This window comes from Kogia breviceps, chromosome 20, assembly GCF_026419965.1.
Source record: "Kogia breviceps isolate mKogBre1 chromosome 20, mKogBre1 haplotype 1, whole genome shotgun sequence".
NCBI classification, from domain to species: domain Eukaryota; kingdom Metazoa; phylum Chordata; class Mammalia; order Artiodactyla; family Physeteridae; genus Kogia; species Kogia breviceps.
In genome coordinates, this window is record NC_081329.1 from 29,967,447 (window position 1) to 29,989,546 (window position 22,100).

Here is a 22,100-nt window from a genome sequence, read left to right on the forward strand (position 1 = left end):
TCGATATGAGCCAAGCAGCCTCCAGAGGAGGGGAGGGAGAGCTGCCCGGGAACAGGAGGCCCAGGTCAATTCTTGTAAACTGTCCCTAAATCAGTCCTAGCAGGGGCCGGGAAATTCCCCCAGTTCAAAGTCTAGGAAGCGTGTCAGGCTGACCCCAGGGGTGCCAGGTGAGGAAATCCCCATCTTCCCAGTCCCAGAAGCCTGCTCAGGTCGAAGTCGCTAGGTCTAAAGAGGACTCCGACTTTTCTTAGGGCTGGTTACCGGGCGGAGCCGGGCGGGGCGGGGCCTGGGCCGCGCAGTCCCTTTAAGACCGCAGCCCACGTGCTCCGTGACGTCAGAGTAGGAAGTGTTTGAGGAAGTGGCGCTCGGCTGGCGGGTTTGAGATTCCCGCATTTTAATGTCGTCTGGGTGGCGCCCGCGCCCCGCCGCCAGGTGAGTCCCTCGGGCGGGCGCCCCCGGTGTCACCTGCCCGGCGGGCTTGCACCCCTCCTCTCCGAGGCTCGCGGAGACGCCCGTGACGGGTCCTGAGTCAGGGGTTCCTGGGCGGGGGGAGCTGGGAGGCCCCGGAGCCTGGCCCCGGCGGGGTGGTGTCGGGTGGCGGCCGCGAGGCGGGGGCCCGGGACGGGGCGGTGATTCGTCCGCGCCGCGGTGACGCAGGGACCGCGGGGAGCTGGGAGGGGAGGTGCCCCGGCCAGCGGTCAGGGCTCCCGGGCGGGGTCCCGGCTGGGGATTCCCTTGCAGGTCCTGGGCAGTGAGGCGCCCTGTCCTTTGAGGGACTCTCCTCCCTGCTGCTTCCATACAGCTTGGGGAGGGGGGGTTGGTGGAGGGGCTGCGAAAGGCCGGAGTTGGCTACCAAAACCAAAACCAAACCAATCAACCTGGTTTATGTACGAGGTGAAAACCACTTCCGATTTTTCTCCTTTCACATGGAAGGGCTGTAGTATCTCTTGTCCATCTCCTTGCGTTCCATTCTTCCTTAACCTTCGCCTTTTGTCCCCCACCGCCAAATTGCTTACAGAGTTAGCAGGACATCAGTATGAGCTGGTCACCTTCCCTGCCAACCCAGACATGCGGGGCCTGGGAAATGAAAGAACGGCTTGGGACAGGGGGATTTGGGAACGTCATCCGATGGCATAATCAGGTAGGCCCGGTGCCGCTGGGAAGAGCTGGGGGCTGCGGGGTTGGGGGCAGGCTCCCCCCTCACTGCCTCTGCCCGACCCTGGGCTCCCTGGGTGAACGGGGCTCACCTTGGCCGTGGGCTTCTTGGGAGAGAGTGAGAGACTCACTCTCTGACTCCCCTAAGCTGACTCTAGGTTAGTGGTCTCCAAGCTTTATTGACTGTGTCACCTAAATAAATAGTAAAAAAAAAAAAAAAAAAGTTTAAGCTTTCAGCTTCAGTTATATATATTGAAAATCATATATCTATGCTAACCTTAGACTAACACCTACTAATACATTGTGTAGTAATATATTACATGTTATGAAACATGCAAAGATAGAAAAATCGAAAGTGTGAAAATAATAAAATATTTTTAAATGTTTGAAAAGTTAATTTAAAAAATATTTTAAGTACTTGACCAATTTTGATGTCTTCCCAGTATTGTTTGCAATACTTCACAGCACGAATTATACAGAGACACACGAAAGTGAGAATTATCGTTAGGGATGGTGGGTGAACATCTGTATTTCAAATGATTTTTATAGTTTTGCATTCTTTGGACCGATTTCTTTTTAGCTCTGCTAGATCCTCATTGTTTTGTTTTAAACATCTTTACTGGAGTATGATTGCTTCACAATTGTGTGTTAGTTTCTGCTGCGTAACAAAGTGATCCTCACTGTTTTTATTCCTCATGTGTCTGACTTGAGTTTCTCACCCCACAAACGTTAGGTCTTCTATATTACTGTTTGTTTGTACTGGTGTTACATGCACTGAAATTCTCCACAGCAGTGTCTTTAAGCCATTTGTCCATTTTATGAGAGTTATTTTGTTGAAATCGGATAATACCATCCATAATTCTACCAAAGTGGGGCACACGGAACCTGCGGCACGTCCTCCATCCCCTGCCTGTGGAATGCCCATTTTCCTTGGGATCCCTCGAGTGTCAGAAGAGGCACGTGACCTGACAGATGATCTGAGGACAGTGCTGTATGTATCAGGAAAGCTTCATTTCGTGTTTATTTTTTGGATTCCAGTCTTGGGAAACCCCTACATATACCCAATTTGGAGACCACTGCTCGAGAGAACCCCCTGTCACCAAATAGATAATACTAGCTTCTTGACCCAAAATTCAGACACCGCAGAGCCCCTGAGGGAAGAAGGCTCCTGCCTGTTAATCAAGGGCCGCGAGCATCTTTTTGGACTCAAGAGATGGAAAATTTCGAACCGCTTCCCAGGAGCCTGGCTGCAGCCAGCAGGGAGGGTCATCCAGGCCCCCGGCCAGCCATGGCAGAGGGCCATCTCAGACAGCCACCCTCCTGTATCAAGTGGAAGACATTTTAGGCCCTGCCCTGAACGCTGTCAGCTCTGAGTGGATGGAGCAGCCCCTGGAGGAATGTGAGAGCCAGAGCTGGAGGGCAGAGGACAGCCCTGCAGCTGGTAATTCTCACACTCACCCAGGAGACGCCAATTCCAGCAAAGCGTGTGGCTGGGAGGGGGGCAGGGGTGCAGCCAGGGGCCTGGCATCAGGACAGGAGAATCAGATCCTGCCACAGCCCCACGCAGACCTGGGCTGGGCTGCTTCCAGACAGGCCAGGGCTTCTGGAGTCTTGACTGCAGCAAGTGTCCCGCTGCAGCTGAGCTGGAGGCATCTTGATTTCCTGCAGGAAGAGTTCTATCAGGATGTGCCGAGCGTCTGCCGCCTCTCACCCCAAGTGGCCTCCATCTGCTCTCTGGGCTTGGGATACGCTTGTCAGATGGAGTTTGTTTCTGGCTTTACAGCTGCGAGCCCAAGAGTGTGCGTGCGTGCGTGTGTGTGTGTGTGTGTGTGTGTGTATGGACTTGTTTTCTAGAATTACTACTTTCCAGTTTCTTCTCCTGTTCAGAAAGCTTAATTTTTAGAAAGCCAAAGGCCGAGCTCTCGTTCTCCCTTTTGAGGCCCCTGCACTCCCTGCCTCTGCCCCGTCAGCCCCCAGCTGAGCCCTGTGTGGGACGAGCCCCTCTCTCCTGGACATCTCTGTGTGCGTTCTGCCCCTGCCTCCAGGACCCCGTGTAGACCACCTCCCACAGAGCCGGCAGGACCCGTCGTCCCGCGGGAGCTGGTTCGCACTGAGCCCGTCGCCCTCGCTCGTTCGGGCAGCTCGCGCACTGCGTGCTTTTCTGCCCAGGAATGTACCCGGCAGCCTGGGCCCTGCCTGGCCTGGGCTTCTTTCACTTCGCGCCCGGAGACTCTCTTCGTGTTACGCGTGTGTTAGGTGCACAGGGTCATCCACTCTTGGCTAAAGACCTTTTTGGAAAAGGGAAAGAGCCATTCGTCAAGTGTTATAAATGTAAGCCCTCAGCTGTGATCATTGCGACCCAGGAGGGGGGCCCGATGCAGTGAGACCTTGTACCGGAGGCCGGGGCCCGTCAGGAGGTCTGGAAGGCTGCCCCAAGGAAGCAGCGCTGGACAGGAGACCTGAGGATTGGTGGAAGCTAGCCGGGCAGAGAAGGCAGGAGGAGGACTCCAGGCCCAGGGCGCGGCCTGTTCGGAGCCCCTGCCTGCCCGGGGGTGGGGGTGGGGGGTGGTAGGTCGTGGCAGGTGGATGTGAGCGCAAGGGCTGAGAGGGAAAGGGCTGCTGCAGGGAGCTCCGCTCGGGCAGCAAGAGCACATGGCTGGCGGGGCCCAGGTAGTGCTGGGCTGGGAAGTGAGCTCTCCGAAAAAACTCCCGACTCCTGCAGCGTGACGGCTCCCACCGCGGCTTGTTTCTTGCCGCTGGCGGGTTAACCTCCTTTCTCCCCGAATTCCTGAGTATTAGCAGTCAGCTCTCGGGATCCGGTACCGGGCCCCCACTGGCACTGACCCGTTTGTTGGGGAGACCAGTTAAGTAAGGGGTTTCCGGAGCAGTCCGGGTGCGAGATTGGACTGGGCTGATGCTGGTGGACGTGGGGGGAAGTGGGCAGATTTAAGAGCTTTGCAGGGTGACATTGGCAGGACACGGGGTGGAGGGGACGGTGAGGGGCTGGGGGAGAGGTGTCCAGCGATCCCAGGTGTGTCGAGAGCACTGGCCCGGGGCCTGGCTCCGTCCAGGAAGCACTCCAGGTCCTCCGGGGGCGTTCCCCCCTTGGGGAAATCCCTGGGCTGCTCTGTGTGCTTAGGGGAAGGTCTTTAATCGGTGTTCAGGATCAGAACACGAGCGTGTTCTCCGGGGGGACACCCCTGCTTTCAGCACCTCTGGAGGAGAGCAGCTGAGATAGGGTGGTGGTTACTTAACTCCAGTCGGGCAGAGTAATTGCTCATATTCGACATGACAACCATGTACGTTTTCCTAATACGCCATGTACCTTGTCTACAAGAGAGAATATTTGTCCTTCATCACAGAAGGAGCATAAAGGAGCCTAAGCATTGGTGTCCTCAGTCAGATGAGTCAGACTAATGATCAGACTCATCTTTTTTTTTTTTTTCGGTATTTTTTAAATTAATAATTAATTTTTATTTTTGGCCGCGTTGGGTCTTCGTTGCTGCGCGCGGACTTTCTGTAGTTGCGGCGAGCGGGGGCTACTCTTCGTTGCCGTGCGCGGGCTTCTCATTGCGGTGGCTTCTCTTGTTGCAAAGCACGGGCTCTAGGCGCGTGGGCTCCAGAGCACAGGCTCAGTCGTTGTGGCGCACGGGCTTAGTTGCTCCGCGGCATGTGGGATCTTCCCGGGCCAGGGCTCGAACCCGTGTCCCCTGCACTGGCAGGTGGATTCTCCACCACTGCGGCACCAGGGAAGTCCAGAGCCATCATTTATTGAGGACGTCCTGTATGCCAGCACGGGCGAGGTGTGTCACGTGCGTTATCTCCGGTCTGCTCAGCCACCCTAAGTGGAAGTACTGTTGTCTTTACTCCCATTTTATAACGGAGGAAACTGAAGCATAGAGAAGTCAGCCGCTTACTCAGAGAAGCTAAGCTAGTAAGTAAAGGAGCGGGAATCTTCTGAACCTACGTCTGTTTGAATCCCAGCCTCGTGCCCCCTCCACTGGCTTGTGGCCTCTCCAAGGTGGGGCTCCAAGGTCAGGGACACCCCGGAACAGGCTGAGTTGAAGCACTAAAGGAAAAACACCCCTTTGGATGACAAAATATATAAGTCTTCCTTGCTCAACAGAGAACCCCGAAGTGAATATTTCCCAGGGAGGAAGGGCAGTTCAACAAATGATCCCACCCGTTTCCCTGAGGTTTTTGGTTCTCTTACCAAAAAATGGGCCTTGACAATCCTTGCTGTGTGGATGCTCCCTTAAATCCTCAGCCCAAGGGTCAGAACTTTCTGGATGGGCTGATATTTTCAATAAGGTGTTTGTCAAACACAAAGGAAGAAGAAGAAGAGGCGGGGTCACCGCAGTGACCTCAGCTGCGGCCCCCTTTGGGAGCGAGGGGGAGAGAACTCAGGACTCGCAGTCGCGCAGCCTAGGCTTAAGTCCTAGCTCCGGTGTCGGCAGCTTCAGGGCTCTGGGCCACAGCCTCCCGCATGGATCTGAAACAAGCGGAGTTATCGATCCCCTCTGCTCTCAGCTTGTCTGGGCCAGATGTGGGGCACTGCTACACCCTGGAAGCCTCTGGACACGTCCCAGGGAAGCTCGCTCTGTGTGCTGGGATGGGAGGGGCTGCGAGTTGCTGCCCTGCTCCCGGAGGACACACCGCTCATCCCTCTAGAAGTGGCCCTGGCTCTCCTTGTCCTCTCACTGGACGACACGAAGCTCACTTTAGCCTGTCTGTGTGTCTTCAGGTCTTAAAGGCTTTGAGCACGGGCCTGAGTCCGTCGGGGCTCCGTCAGGGAAAAAAGGAGGTGACTGTGCTCTAGTCGAGGGGATAAAAGTGAATCCTCAGGAACGCGTCAAGTGAGTGTAAATATGAGCACCAAATCGTGAGGAAATAATCTCGGCTCCTGTTTACCGGGAATGTCACTGCCAGTTGTGCTGGGTGCTCTACCCACACCGTCTCGTCGATGCCCGCAGGTGACCGGAGGCTTCTCAAAGCGGGGTTCCACGGGAGGTGGGCTGCCGGTGGTGGGACGGGGAGAGCACCGTCTACACGGGGCTAGGAAGGGAACGGTGCCGCGGGAATGTGCGCCAGGCCCTCAAGGATCAGATGCTCCGTCTCATTTAACTGACAGCACCGGCAGGGGTAGGGTCGCCTCCACCTGGTGGATAAAGCCCCAGAGGTCTAATGGGCTCAAGGTCGCACATTCACTAGGCGGAGTACAGGGATCACGATCTGACCGGCTTCACCCCTGAGCCCCTGTGGGTGGGTCTGGAGGCTGACGTGCCCATCAGGTGTTTACTCCAAAGGGAGTGGGGTGGAGTCAGCAGTCTCGCCGTAGACTGGTCACCGGGGTTGAATCAGGGGTGAAGCTGCGGCCAGACCTCGGCCTTCTGACTCTCAGGCCTGGGTTCTGTCCCTAGGATCTCTCTGGGCCCAGCTTCGCAACTCCTTCCTGAAACACTCATCTTGGAGGGAGGACCTGAGAAGGAACAAGGAAGGTATTTCTAATCCCCCTCTTGAACCACAGAGGCCTGTTGGGTGGTTGCCGTGGTAACAAGAGTCGGCTTTCTGACCTGAGGGTGTGGAGGGACCTCTCGGCTTCCCATGCACGTCCCTTGTCGTTAGAAGAACACCATCCGATGGTCTCAGAAGTCTGAGGGTGCATGCCCCCCGCCGCCCTCACTTCAGAGTACACGCACGTTTATAAGCGAGGTTCGTGTTTTTCTGTACAAAAGGCAGAGTCACAGACACTCAAAGGACCTTCATAATCAACTGCCTTTGATGTAGGTACCACTGTGGGCCCCTTTCTCCATTTTCTCAAAATACACATCACTTCTAAATTTTGCCCCGACTTACTAGGAGTAGTCGGATACTGCGATGGTTTGGGCCGAGTCTGGGTTTCCAGAGAACTGAGCTGGGAGTGGGAGGTTCCGAGCCAAGTGGAGAAAGTCATCCATGCCCTCGAGTGTCATTGCTGTTGGGGAACCAAGCCCCCCGCCCCCACCCCGACTTTCAAAAACATCTTCGTAGTCTGTTTACGATGAATTGAATTTCGCTTTCCAGAGCCAGTATGTTTTTAGCAATGGAAGGTCATTCTCTTTGGGTTTCTGTTTCAAACGAAACATTACTCATGGAAAAACGGGAATGTTTTAGAGTACTTCCTAGAGGGCCACCGGGTAAGAAAAGTTGTGTCTGTGTCTGCATGGGACACTCAGGCCTAGGAAGTCAGGATTTCCCCTGCCGCCGTAGGACGAAGCTGAGCTGTCCAGAGTCAGTGCTGGTGTCTGTGCCCACTTAGTCTGTGGTGTGTTCCGTGTTCATATCGTTAAGTTCGCTCTTTAGGTTTGGTTTGCCTGTTGAGACCAATATCGGATCAGTCTTCAATATCAGAATCTATTTGTGGATTCTGGCATGGGCCAGGTGATGGCTGTGTGTTAGCTCCGGTGTTGGTGTTGGGCAAAAGACTACAGTTCTCGACAGTCACCCAGCATATACAGGTAGAGGCTATAAACTATTTTCTAAGTCACTTAAGAAGTCTACCCTTGGGGTTTGATTTGTCTGTTATCTTTATGAAGGAAGCATACTGTTTATGCTTGGGAGAATAATGACGCCTCCCAAAATGTGTGCGTCCCAACCCCTTGAGCCTGTGACTGTGTTAGGTCACGTGGCAGAGGGAATCAAGGTTGCTAATCAGCTGACTTAAATGGGAAGATTATCTGGGTGGACCCACTGTAACCACAGGGGTCATTCAAAGTGGAAAAGGGAGGCTGGAGAGTCAGTGTCAAGAGTAATGCAACCACAAAGACTCCGCTGGTCACTGATGGCTTTGAGCTGCAAGAACGGGCCATGAGCCAGGGGATGAATGCAGCCTCTAGAAGCTGGGGTGGACGGGGACGCGCATTCTTCGGAAAGGGACATGGCCTGCCCACATCTTGATTTTAGTCCAGCGAGGCGCCTGCCAGACTTCTGACCTCCAGAACTATCAGGAAATAAATCTGTGTTGTTTTAAGCCAATAAGCTGGTGGCAATTTGTTGTAGCAGCAATAGAAAACGAATACACTGTTCTGTGTATTGAAGTTAAAGGAGGTACAGATTCTTAAACTCTCAGAGACATTCTGAGGTAGCACCATGCGTAGCAGTATCTTCTTCGAAACTATTGCATAAAGCACTGTCCATCACAACGTCACACGCTTGAGTGGACGCTCCCAACGGCGTCACCTCCTCTTACAGCCTGGCCATCAGTCTTCTCTCATTGGTAGATCTTGGCATCCCAGCCCGGGTTCCTGTGCGATCCCGCCCACCTGGAAACAAGCATCTAGACGCATGTCAGAGCGGCTGTTGGTGAAGTTACCAGAGAACTGGGCGAAAACGTTCTAGTCTGAACGCTTAGTGGGAAGTGAAACTCGAAAGCAGATTCAAATCAGTTCGAGAGCAGAGGAATCGGGAAGTTCACGCTGTAGAGGATGGAACGTCTTGTGAGATGTAACTCAAGTCTGTACATCGATTAAAGAAATAGTGGTCTCTTGACACACACCGTAACTCTTGACGAGTATTAGCTGAACGTCCACCCAAGTTCACTCGTCCAGCTGTACTGATGGGTTCAAGAGCAACAGGATTGACAGTTTTTGAAAGAGGTCAGCTCTTCTTCAATAGGGCTTCTGAGTCTAGGCCAGAGATAGGATTCTAAGAACAAAGTAAGTGAACGATGTGGCACAGCTTGGCCGTCAGTGCCTGCCTGGCACCAGGGAGCGTTGGCACAGAGGCAGGCATGGGCCACCGCAGGGTGAGCCTGGGGAACACTGTGCTGGGTGAGGGGCCGTCACAAAAGACCACATCTGTGTGATCCCAACAGCTAAATCTGTAGAGACAGAGTGTAGACGCGTGGTTGCCAGGCTCTGGAGGGGGTTGGGGAGAAACGAGAAGTGACGGCTGACGGGTGTGGGGTTTCTTTAGGGGATGATGAGCGTGTTCTAAAACCGACTGTGGCTTTGGCCACGTTACTCTGAATGTGCCCCAACCATTAACGTGTATGCTTTATTTATTTATTTACTTATTTTTGGCTGAGCTTGGTCTTCGTTGCGGCGCGCGGGCTTTCTCTAGTTGCCGTGAGCGGGGGCTGCTCTTTGTTGCGGCGCGCAGGCTTCTCACTGCGGTGGCTTCTCTTGTTGCGGAGCACGGGCTCCAGGCACACGGGCTTCAGCAGTTGTGGCACACGGGTTCAGTAGTTGTGGCTCACGGGCTCTAGAGCGCAGGCTCAGTAGTTGTGGTGCAGGGGCTTAGTTGCTCCGCGGCATGTGGGATCTTCCCGGACCAGGGCTTGAACCCGTGTCCCCTGCACTGGCCGGCGGATTCTTAACCACTGTGTCAGCAGGGAAGTAAGTCCCCACATGTGTGCTTTAAACAGATGAATTGAATGGTATGTGAATTATAGCTCAGTAGAGCTGTGGGGAAAAAAAAAAAAAAGCATGTAAGGTGACTGCATGACAGAGGCTTACCCACAGCCACGTGTGGATTTGATAAAAGCCACTTACTTCTGAGAGTGCCCTGGAGGTGTGGCCGAGTACCTGCTTCGGGCCTCGGAGCCGTCACGGTCAAAAGATGCCTCCGCCTTCTTCCCGAAGCTTTTGTTCTTGAAAGTCGGTTTTAGGGACGGGTCTGTTGACCAGCGAGTCAGGGGTCTTAGTGGACACCGTCTGTCTCCGTCCGGGACTCCCATTTTCCTTTTCCTCCCGGGTGGGTCCTTGTTCACAGGGATAGTGGCTAGTTTGGTGGACGTGTGACCGCGATGCCCTTCCGCCGCCCTCGGGAAGCATGTGTTCCTGGGGACCTTGCCACATCCTCAACATGCCTCTGTTAAGTCCTGTTCTGTACCGAATGAACTCCTGCACTTACAGAGCTTATGATTCCTTACGGTATGCATTTTCATAAACAGAGACAATGGTCCGACAGGGCCTGTAGGACACCCATCCTCCAGTTGGGCGCCAGTAGGATTTTGGCGCTTTTCTTGCCGGATTTACACTCTTCCCGTCCCACCGCTGGGGCTTGTCCCAGGGCTCATGGCACGTGGGCTGTTGGGGGAAGGGGTCTCGCCGGAGGTGTGTAGGGTTTGCGGGGTAGGGGTGGAGGTCGGCTTGCTCGCTGATGGCAGGGCCAGCACCCAGGCTGCTGCCACAGAGCCATGGCCAGGGCGGCTGCTGACCCTCGGCTGTCCTGGGGGCCCCATGAGCCAGGAGGTGGCGGCCGAGTGCTGTCCTGGATTCTGTCTAGACACCTGGGGGCAGGGAAGAGTTAATTCTCGGGGCCCAGGCAGTCGCTCATTCACGAGAATTGTAGTGATTGCCTTGTTCGGAGCCTCCATCGAGGGCACTGTGCCGGGTACTGCATTAGAGGTTAAACGCACGAGGAGGAACAGGCCCATAGTTTAACGGAGAAAAGAGAAAATAACCCTGTGACCCTATGGAAAGTAAGTCTTTGGTAGGTAAGTACAATGAAGGAGTGGGGGCCGGTGCCTGGGCATCTGCACGAGCCAGAGCCGAGACCCTAGAGCACAGGACCGGGCCGATGGTCTGATCTAGACCTGGCGTCAGACGCCTGGGGTGGAGTCGACGGGGGGTGATGGAAAGGCAGGTTAGAGCCCAACCTGGAAGGGTTTTACGTGCCAGGAGTGCCTGTGTGACATGGGTCTGCCCCCAAGAGTGTTACTGAGCACCCCTAAGGGCTGGACACTGCTCGGGGCTCAGCTCCGTGGCAGCCCTGAGAGGCGTGTGTCAATGTTCCCATTTTACAGATGGAGACACTGAGCCAGACCTCGTGGTCTGCCGAGGGCCACAGAGCTGGTACATGGCTGCATCGGGATTTGAATCAGCCTGTGTTCCATCTCCTATACCAGGCTTGCATTCTCTCTGGAGAGAGAAACCCCCCAGAGGGAGAAGCATGAAGCCTGAAGCCAGGGCATTCACTGTTAGGTTGAAGTGCAGGGAAGTGCCCTTTGCATGGGTCGGAGGTCACGTCCAGCAGCGCTGGACTCTGAGGAGTGAGGACCCTCTGGGGCAGGAGTGGCCGGCAGAGGTCTCGCGGAGGAGGTGGGGACGGAGCGAAGCCTCGGTGTGGACTTGGGATGGATAGAGATGAGGGGAGGGGGCAGGCTGGGAGGTGGGGCTGGTGGGGACCCACGTGACGGGCTGGAGGTGACTGGGGGACATCTGTTCAAGTGGGCACCCATGCAGACCTCGGGAGCCCGGAGGTGACGGCGGTCCGTGCTCCAGGTCCCAGGGAGACAACTCCGGATTTGACCCTCAGCTTTCTCTCATCCTCCCGTATGTGTCCTCTGCAGGAAACGGGCGAGCAGATCGCTATCAAGCAGTGCCGGCAGGAGCTTAGTCCCCGGAACCGCGAGCGCTGGTGCCTGGAGATCCAGATCATGAGGAGGTGAGGGCCTGGTGCACGAGCGGGCCCGGGTAGCGCAGGGCGGGGGCCTGGGACGTCGGAATGCCTCTGGAGGGAGCTCGCAGGCCAAGCTCTGGGAGGTGGATCAACAGCCCCAGGTCTGTCTGCGAAAGAGTCATAAATCCCAGTCCCTCAATAAGGACCCCGGCCAAACTGTCCAGAGGGGTGACTTCTGGAGGAGTGGCAGTTACAGCCCGCCACTTGGCCTTGCCAAGGGCTCTTGGCGGCTTTCTTTGTTATATTAAAGTATTTAAAATAGCCATCACAGTGAATTTTCCTTTGTTGGCAAAAGTCCTGTTTTCTCCAGTGTTTCCAATTCCGAGCCGGGACGTGAGTCTCCCGTGCCCTGAGCCTGTTGCTGTCATCCGTTCCTCCGGGGTGCCCTCCCAGCCAGGAAGGCACGTGGGGAAGCTCACAGACCGACAGGCCCCAAACAGGGGCTCCCTGCTGGAGCTCAGGGAAAGGGGAGGTGTCCCCGTGTTTGTAGGTGAACGCGCGCACGCGCGCACACACACACACACCCGCCCCCACCACCACCACCGTCCCCCCCCCCCCCACCCCCCGCCCAGTGGTGTGAGATCCGAAGTCCCCCTGCTTTCTCTGCCTCAGAGCAGTGCGGAGATACAGGGAGGACTTGCCGAGGGCCCTCTGAAGAGAACGGAGCTCTGCACGGGGCGCCAGAGCCGGGGCTATGGTGCCGACAGTAGCGCTGCCGGGGCCCTGGGCGAGTGGTGAGCCCCGCGTCTCCCCGCCTCTCGCTCTCCAGGGCCCTCGGCGCCTGCAGGCCGCCCTCCCTCACTGGTTCCCTCCCCCCAGGCTGAACCACCCCAACGTGGTGGCCGCCCGGGACGTCCCCGAGGGCATGCAGAGCCTGGCTCCCAACGACCTGCCCCTGCTGGCCATGGAGTACTGCCAGGGAGGGGACCTGCGGAAGGTGAGGCTGCGGGGGCCGGGCAGGGCGCTCGGGAGCCTCAGGGCGGGGATGCGGGGTCGCGGTGCACGGAGGGCAGGGAGGGGCTCGCCGCGCACCCTGCGCAGCTGTCCCTGCCTTGACGCGGAAGACCCACCAGGTCCGAGCGCAGGGAGAGGCCGGTCAGACTGCAGGACGGGCCTTCCTCCCTGGGCACGCGGGGGCCACTTGAGCCCTTCGGTGTCGTCGTGGCCACTGGCCCGGATCGGAGGGCTTCTCCCAGATGTGGCCGCCCGGGGTCCTGGAGCGGGGCAGGAAGGGACGGCTCGGGCCAGCCGGGCTGGGGACCCAGAGCCCCGCTGACTCAGCTTCTGGGCCCCTCTCCCTTTCTTCCCGCCGCATCCACCACATCCCTTTGCCAGAACGCACGCTGCGGGGTGGGTGTCGGGGACCGTTGTGTGTCCCCCTCCCCAGCGATCTCTGGGACAGTGTCACGACCAGCTCTTACACGTACCCTTGTGTGATTCCTAGCAGCCCGTGACATGGGTAAAACGGATGGGATCCCGTGTGAAGGGCGGGCCCCGCGGCCCCGAGGGCCCACGTGGGCGTCCGGGCCTCACACAGCTGCAGCGGCAGAGGCTGGGTCACGGCCAGGGCCAGTGGGTCCCAGCCGCGGGCCCCCCTCCGTCTGTGAAGGGAATAGCGCCCGGCACACGAGGACCGTGAGAGCTCTGGGCAGAAGCTGGTTTTGTATGGAAAAGAGGTTGCCTGTTCGTCTCCACCCCCTCACCTTGCACTCTGGACAAAGGTCTGCATTGTTCGGGGGCGCGGTCAGGATAGCCAGGCAGTTCTTCCATCCGTACTCAGCGCTTTCCGGGACCCGGCATCGCGCTCTTTCCCAGCACTCCTCCGGCCCCTCCCGCCTCCCCTCTCCAAAGGAGACTTTCCACGAGGGCTGGTGTGCCCGGGTGGCACTCCTGTCCTCGGAGATGGGCTCCTCCTGGGGTTCAGGGCAGGATGTGAGCACAGTCATTGTCAACCCCCAGGCCGGGGACTGATAACCGATGACCAATGGGGAACTTGACAACGCTTCCATTTTCCTCTTATCTTCCTAACCTTTGACAGCTGTCTGATTCCTAACTGAAGCTATTTAGGGAGATAAAGCCGTGTCACTGTAGTTGAGTGGACAGTCCTTAGAGGGCAGCGTGGGAGGGGTGGGAGGTGACCAGCGTACAGAGGCAGAGGACTTCGGACGTCATCTTGTAGGCAGCAGGGAGCCAGTTGGCCAGGGAAGAAGCTGACACAGACTTTGGCGTGATGGACCTGGCACGGGGTGCAGGATGGTGCGGGGGTCGCGGGAGGCGATTATACCCCACGGGACCTTGGTCCACGCGGTCACCAGGGGACCTGGGGTGCCCGCGGTCTGTCCTCTTTGTTCTCCAGATGAGGTGGCTCGTCTTTCCCACCTCTAGAAAGTGCAGAATCCACACCTGGTCTGGGGAGACAAGCTTGGCCGTCACGGGAGCGAGGGTGAAAGCCAGAGCTGATTGAAGGAGCGCCGTGTGGGTGCCTGTCGCCGGCGGCGGCTGGTGGGCGTGCGCGGGTGTGGGTGTGAGTTAGCGACGGGGCACCCCATCGGGAAGGGACTTCCTGAAGCTGAGGCCGGCTTCCAGCAGCAGACGGAGCCCCTCGACAGGCTTGCCAGGGCCAGGAGGGCACAGGGGCTGAGCGTTCGGGTACGAGCCTCAGGTGGACCTGCATCCCATGGCAGCTCTGCCGCGCAGCGGCTGTGGTGGCCCACGGATGGCTGGACCCCTGCCGTCCAGCAGTCTCACCTGTGAAGTGGAAATGCCGCCAGTGCTGGCCCGGCGGGGGGAGCGGGAGGGAGGGTGAAGTGAGACGGGGCAGGTGTGAGGCTGCACTGAGCCCGTCCACGCAGCTCTGCCGGGGGCCCGGCACGTACGGAGCGCTTACTGCCCGGTGCCTGCCGTCGTCCCCACCCCACAGCGAGGCCGCGTCGGGGAAGGGGTCGGAGGGAGGTGTTCAGTGGCTCCTTCGGGCTCTCGGGAGCAGTGGGCCAGCTGTGGCGGAGCTCAGATGGGCCTGCTTCCCCCAGGCCCACGGCACAGGTGAGACTCTGAGGATGACTCAGGGTTAGGGTTAGGGGTACACCCGGGAGCGCTTCTGGGAGCTCTCAGATGCTTTCTCCTTCCCTGCCTTGGCCGACCCTGCCAGTCCTGCCTGGGCTGGCTGTCCGCCCGGGTCCCCGAGGCCCAGGACCCGGGGCGTGCTCAGGTGGCCTCGGCTGGAGAAGGACGCTTGTGGGTGCACTGGTGGCTGGTGACCACTCCCCCCGATGCCTCTTTCCCCTTCTTGACAGTACCTGAACCAGTTTGAGAACTGCTGTGGCCTGCGGGAGGGAGCTATCCTCACCCTGCTGAGCGACATCGGTAAGTCCCAGCCCCGGAAGTCAGGCCGTGCCCTCCGGGGAGAGGCCTCTGGGCGCGCGGAGGGCAGGTGACTGGTTCTCCGGTCTCTGCGGAGGTGGGGTTCTTGGGGACAGATGGTGGTGGAGGACTGGGGACGGTGGGGATGTCAGCAGGGCCTAGTCGGGCCGGCGCTGAACTCCAATAGATCTCCCTTCCTTCCGGACTAAGTCGTGAGCTGAATGATGGTGTCTATAGGGTAACAGATTTCCTTTCCCACTGAAAGCTCCACTCCCTGCTTTCCCAGAACAGCCAGTGATGGAGTAGGTTGTCTGTCCTCTGAATGAATTTCATCCCTTGGCAATGAATTTTTCCACTTCCACACTGGCGGCTCTTTGGCTGGCTGCAGGCTTAGGAAAAACGGGCGTTGTTTATCCCTTTGGTGCCCTTAGTGTCTTCCGAGGAGGGTGTCCATGGCCCTCAGAGACGGCCTGGCTGGCAGCCCGGCTGGCCTGGGGAGCGGGAGCCTGACCTCAGCCTACAGGGCCCAGAGCCTGCGTCCTCCACCCTGGCGCCTGCTGTTATTTACGGGGTAAACCTCCAGGGTTGGTGGTGCGAGGATTTAAAGTTTAGAGGTGCCCAGAGTTCGTCACTGAGCCCTTTCCCCCAGATTTGGGGAATGACGTCATTTTCGCCCCTCTGCCGCCACAACCTCTTCGAAGCTGTATTTTTCTTTTTTCCCTCGATGCGTTCAAACTTTCTTTTTAGGAAAATATCAAACATACAGGAAAGTCGGAAGAGTAGTGAAACCCACACACCCGTCACCCAGGTTCACCAGTTGTTACCGTCTTGCCACGTCTGTAGAGCTGTGTTGGCCGCCGCTTGGCCTGGGAGGGCAGGGGGGGCCTCTGGTCCCCACGGCTCTGGGTCTGCTTCCCTCTCACTCTGGGCAGGAAGGAAGTGAGCGGAACCGAGGGATGACATGCTTCAGGTTAGGGGCCGAGCGGTCGGACGCAGAACATTCCCTCTCCCCCTGTAGCCGGTGTCCCTGTCCTGTGGACGGGGTTCACGGTGAGGGCAAGTTGACCTGGCGCCAGTTTGGGGTTTTTGTTTCCAGCTCTATTGGGGTATAACTGACAGGTAACACCGTGTAAGTTTCGTGTGTGCAGCGTGAAAACGTCGCACTGGCTTTACGTGACCTGTCACCGGCCGTCACCGGCCAGACTGCTTCCCTCGTGTGGGTGTGTGGGAGGTGCCCTCTCTGACTCCCTAGGGCGTCCAGTCCTTAGGCCAAGATGCCACCTGTTCCCTCGACGCCCTGGCCCGTCCACGCTGTGCTCACACATTTACCTGTCTTTTGCCCCAGTGGCCACGTCATCAGTTTATTCTCTGTTGCGTTGAAGCCAGGTTAGAAGGTTGGGGAATATTCTTTTGCTCTTCATGGGCAACTTTGATTTTGTTTCTCTCTGGTTAGAGCTGCTTCAAGTCGTTTTTTTGTACGTTATTCCCTCAAATATCGTGCTTCCCCTCATTACGTTTTTTGTGCATTCAGGAGATGGTTATTAAGATCGTTATTAAATTATTGGCTCAAGCACACGAGACTGTGTACTTCCTCAAGCAGCCTTCTACTGCCTCAAGTGACTGCCGTGATATTCATGGAGCCCCTGCTGGTCACGTGTCCCTTGGTGTGGGCCTCTGTCACATCCAGTTACCTTGGCCTCCTGCGGTAGCTTTCCTGTGATGCATTCAGGGTGTCTGTGTGTAAGTTACATGTAAATCACAGTCATGAAGACGGGAGACAGGTTCACTCCACGTGCTTATGTGGCTCCGTTCTCCTGTCGGTGGATGAGTATCAAAGGTCTTTCGGTCGCTGATTCCCTATCTTTCCTCTCCGTGGCCCCAGGTTGGAAATAATGAGGCTTTGAAGTACTAGCCAACAAGACTTAAGTCCGTGAAGGCCGAGACTTAGTCACTGCTGTGTCTCTGGCATCTGGAACAGCAGTAGTACCTTATGTAGCAGCTTCTTTGTAAATATTTGTCAAACAAATGAAATAAATCCCAAAGGAAATTAGAATAAGGGCCTATTTTTTAATTTAAAAGAACCGCTGTCCACATATAATTAAATTAACACTCCTAGGTCAAATACCAGCGCTTCCACCTGTTGGCAGCGTGGCCTAGGGCACGTTATTTAATTCTTTTTTTTTTTATTTTTTAATATTGTTTTCCATGGTGAGGTTGGGCTTTGTTTGTTTGTTTGTTTGTTTATTTATGGCTGTGTACGGGTCTTCGTTTCTGTGCGAGGGCTTTCTCTAGTTGTGGCGAGCGGGGGCCAGTCTTCATCGCGGTGCGCGGGCCTCTCACTGCCGTGGCCTCTCCCGCTGCGGAGCACAGGCTCCGGACACGCAGGCTCGGCGGCCACGGCTCACGGGCCCAGCCGCTCCGCGGCACGTGGGATCCTCCCGGACCGGGGCACGAACCCGCGTCCCCTACATCAGCAGGCAGACCCTCAACTACTGCACCACCAGGGAGGCCCCCGTTATTTAATTTTTAAGGGCAGCAGCTTTGTTTGCTGTGAGGTGGGGGCATAACTTACCACGTGAGAACCGTCAGGAGGTTGGAGTGAAGGAGGTGGGGCACGAAGTCCCAGCACACGCTCTGCTCACCGCGTTAAAGTGCAGTGAGCACGTGCTCGTCCCTTCCTCCTGTCCTTCCCCCCGGGTTTGGGTTCATAGCACCCCTTCTAGAAAACCTCCGTCGCCCTCATTTGGGTTGTGACCCGAGGCTGGGATCCAGTGAGCCAGGCGGGTGGCTGTCTTCTGAGACGTCCCTCCCCGGAAGTGGCTGCCTCCGGGATGCCATCAGGCCCCCCGATTTGGAGGCTTCAGTGGAGGTTGCTGATAAGCCTGTATTGTACTTTCACTCCCTTTTCTGATCTGTGTACGAGATTCATGAAGTTTATTTATTTTGCACAGATGTCGTCACAGAGCCCAAGTCCAGAAGTTTTTCTGGGAGTTCGTCTAACATAACTCTTTTGTATTCTGGAACATTTCCTGAACCTGTTTTGTTCCAGTTTGTCCCAAGGGCCGGCTGCACGTCCCCTTTGTGGAGCTGCCCTGCTGGTCCCTGCCAGGTTGACTTCAGATAAGGGCAGAGCCCCACCCTTGCCTCCCAGGTCAGATTCACGACCTTCTCCTCTGGGTGACACCTACTTGCCTTTAACCTCTTCGGTGCCCCTGGCCTCCCAGACATGCCCACTCGAAGCAGCGTCTGGATGATAGACGTAGGCAGGATTTTTTCCAGTGAGCTTTACGTTGCCCGAGAAGATCTTGCAGAGTATGCATGAGTGAGTGAGCGAGCCGACACCCGGCAAGCATGTGGGTGAGCCCGTTTCCTGTGCCAGGACGGACAGGCCTGTTAGGACATTGCTCTTATGCTAGTAAGAGGTCTGGGGACAGGTGGCAGAGGCAGCTGGAAGTGATCTGTCTTCCACACAGAACAACCCTAAAAGAGCTCCAGGAAGTTGTATCTCAGTGGACTCTATTTAAACAGTGTGCTCATTATCCTTTGGAAAACGTTGCCATGCGTTTCCGTCTGCCAGCTGACAGCAAACCCCTGTGCACTCTGGAGGCCCAGGTCTCTGCTGCCCAAAGAGTGGGGACCTGCCCGCACCCCGGCCAGCTGGGCGGGACGGTAAGCGATCACCGTGGCCTGACCAGGTCTTAGATCTGCACCCATCTTGATTCTCCAGGTGGCCGGGGTACCGTGGTGACCGACCATCCTGTCCTCTTAAGTATTCAGGGCCCCCGGCTCCCGTCTCTGTCCCTGTTAGAGCTGCTCCTAGCAGGCGTCCAGCCCTCCCACCTTACAGGACAGGAAGGGTTCCAAAGGGAACGCAGGGCTTTAGGGAATCAGAACAGTGGGCTCTCTGCTATGTGTTTATGTAATTGTGGATTTCCTTGCTTATTCTATTGAATACTTACATTCTGACTGCACTGCCGATTATAATAAAAGATGACTTCCTAGTGTCAGCAATCCAGGTCATTTGTATATAAAATACATGGAAAGGCGTAAATAGCCAGATTAATGAATGTAATCATAATAAAAGAGAAGACACCTGTTCTCAGTCCTGGCCTTGCTGCCTCTCCAGCTCTGCTGCCCCTGACGAGGGCCTTTCCTCTCTGGAAAACCAAGGTGACTTTCTGGGCCTGCGTGTCTCCAACTTTAAATGAGGCATTTGGGCTAGGTGACCCCTAGGGGCCCTTCTGACTCTGAATATTGCTTTTTCATTGTTCAGGTTCTGATTTTCAGAAAGGTTTCCCAGAATGTCTTTGACATCCGCTGCACTGCCCCAGCCTGACTGCTTCCCGCGGTCCTCATGCATCATCTTCTGCCTGGAACCTTGTCTTGATGCTGTCTGTCTATCCCTGCCCCAGCCTGTGTGTCCCTCTCTGCACCTGGGTGACCGCCCACTGCTTCCAGTATTCTGTGTGCCGGGCCATTCTCACGACATCTTTATCCCCCAAATCTTTTCCGAAGTCTGGACATTGGACGCTGACCTCCACCCTCAGCTCCGTATCCACGTCGGCATGATATGTCTCCCCAAGTCACTTCCAAATTGAAGTCCTGGACGTTCTCCTCAAAGCCGATCCCTTTCTGACGTCCTCTTTCTTGTGTCACTGGCCCTGTGTCTCTGCCAGCTACCGACATGGGTGCCGACCTGAAATCTCGTCTCTTCCTAGAACCTGCTCCTCACCGTCCTGTGTACAGAGTCTCCATCCTTTCCGTCATGCTGAGCGTCCCGCTTTCCCTTTCTGTTCTCACCACCTCTGCTCCTTCAGTGCCACAGCACATCACCTGCCTGGAGCCCTTATTCCCATTTTACTAGCCCATCTTCCATGCTTCTGACAGGATGCTTTCGTCATAGTACACCACTAGATCAAGGCCAAACCTCATAGCCTCCCATCTCTCCCGATCCACTCTAGCCAACTTCAAAACCCACTTTTCGATCCCCCTGCAAACCTTTGTCTACACGCTCCTTTTTATTTTTTTAAATTTAAAAAAATTTTTTATTTTAAAAAAATTTTTATTATTTATTTAGTTAGTTAGTTAGTTTTGCGGTACGCGGGCCTCTCTTTGTCGCGGCCTCTCCCGTTGCGGAGCACAGGCTCCGGACGCGCAGGCGCAGCGGCCACGGCTCACGGGCCCAGCCGCTCCGCGGCACGTGGGATCCTCCCGGACCGGGGCACGAACCCGTGTCCCCCGCATCGGCAGGCGGACTCTCAACCACTGCGCCACCAGGGAAGCCCCACGTGCTCCTTTTTAGAACGCTGCTCCGGCCCCTCCCCACGACCCTGCGCTTTCCACCTGAGCCTCCATGGGGACCGCCCTGGCCTGGCGAGCCCAGTGGGTCTCCCTCTCGGGACTCTTCTGCCCTCGTGGCCTCCTGCACTCAGGACTTGGTTTCCCTGCTATTGTTATGTGACCTCTGCCTGTCCTTGACAGTAAGGTCTGACTCCTGGGTTTGGGGCCCACTGACCAGACTGTGCAGTAAGTGAAGAAAACGGTTCGATCCAGTGGCACATTTTCGACAACAGCTGGCACACTTGTGCATGGAGACACTTGCTGGGGGTGGTTGAATGAATGAGAATGATTTTGCACTTTTCTCTCAGCACTTGGTGTGACTGCCTTGCTGTCTTGCTGATGACTCATAGGGGCTCTTTTAGCCAAGAAACCATCAGCTGGACTAAATCTCCACATGTCTGCACTTGGCCTTCCAGCCTGTTTTGCCTGGAAAGCCCAGTGACACCAAAGCGACTGGCACATAGGTGGCGTGCGGCCAGTTTTTACGGAGTGAACGAATGTCCTCTTGCCCTTTCCCCGCACTGGTGACTCAGACCGCCAGCTGGTAACTGTCTTTTCTTTCCCTTCTAATCTCTGCGCCAGCTCTCTGGTCCACCTATCTTTCCATTCCTTCCATCGTTGCTCGGGACCGTATCCCGAGCAACAGTATTCTCAAAAGAGCTTAGCAGTGTCTTCAGCTCAGGGTACGGTCGGTAGGCTTCACGGACACGATCCCTACAGAGCTGCGTCTCGACATGGGAGTCTAGCTGGTCCCGTCTGTTCCCTAATTTGTGGAGTGTGGTTTGGGATTCTGGCTCAACAGTAAGAACTCCAGGAGTGCCACAGTCTTCAGTTGTAATGTTTGTGTCTCCCTCTTGAGCTGAGAGAAAGCTGGGCTCCAGACCTGGGTGCTGTTCCGGACAAGGACAGCAGGAGGGGGCAGGCGCGGACCCCTCTCAGCAGCGTCTGTGCTGGGAAATGCCACAGCGCGGTGTAAAGAAGTTCGCACGGAGCACTGCTTGGCAACACTTTTCTATCACTGGAACATGAGAAATTAACCTGCAGCCTTTCCTGCTTTGTGGTGTGCTTTTCCATTTCTATACGCTGTAGTACCTCCGTTGTTAGGGGCTTTGATTTTTAAGAAACTTTCAGACGCAAAGGTATTGTTCTTCATCTCACATTCTTACGTCCCATCCAACTGAAGTCGAATTAGATTCTCTTGGCTTGAGACAATTCCGGCTCATGACGCTCTCCTGAGGTACCGTTGTGTGAAACAAAAGGCCCCGTCAGACTGAACTAAGCCTTTTAAGGACTGATTCCGTAAGGGGAGCTGTCTAAGAGCTCCCGCCCATCAAGGTTTTGACCGTTTCACTCAGTCCGAAAAACCGTGCATAACAACACCTATAGGATTTGCAAATTCCGGGCTTTATTGAGTTGACAAAGCAGCATTTGAGGATAAATGACTCACCTGAAATGAGGACTCAAGTTTGTTGCGTACTGTCGCTTAAGCATAAAGATCGACAGCTGTTAACAGTGATCGCTGGCTTGGTCACCAGCTTGCCCTCCGTTCTCCCTAAAGACCTGGTGACAGCTCTCAACCTTCGTAGTGTCGAGCACAGCGCTCTCTGTGTGATCTGAATGCCCTCCCGGGGAGCTTCTTGGGACACCTCCCCTGCTCGTGCCCCGTGTCACCGGCTCTGAGAGGTTCACATCCAGCTTCAGAGGCCTTGCCTGAGTCTGTGTTTCTACTTGCTCAGAACACGGTGAGTTTCAATGTTCATATATCCTGCTCTCGAGCAGACCGACCCACGCCTTTATGGATT

At 56.1% G+C, this 22,100-nt stretch overlaps 1 protein-coding gene across 5 annotated transcripts in view; it reads left to right on the forward strand.

Moving 5' to 3' along the window:
* The first annotated feature begins 330 nt into the window (after positions 1-330).
* The window catches only part of IKBKB (inhibitor of nuclear factor kappa B kinase subunit beta), a 47,182-nt gene continuing 25,412 nt past the window's right edge, over positions 331-22,100 (forward strand). For 2 of the 5 annotated variants that reach the window (XM_067022661.1, XM_059049113.2), the window contains exons 1-5: positions 331-432; positions 1,019-1,141; positions 11,489-11,583; positions 12,418-12,535; positions 14,892-14,961. In XM_067022661.1, coding sequence (XP_066878762.1) covers positions 1,037-1,141; positions 11,489-11,583; positions 12,418-12,535; positions 14,892-14,961 — 388 coding nt within the window. In that variant the 5' untranslated portion in view covers positions 331-432; positions 1,019-1,036. Of the gene's footprint in view, positions 433-650; positions 895-1,018; positions 1,142-11,488; positions 11,584-12,417; positions 12,536-14,891; positions 14,962-22,100 lie in introns of those variants that run through there. The other 3 variants (XM_067022662.1, XM_059049114.2, XM_067022660.1) reach the window with 2 other exon arrangements.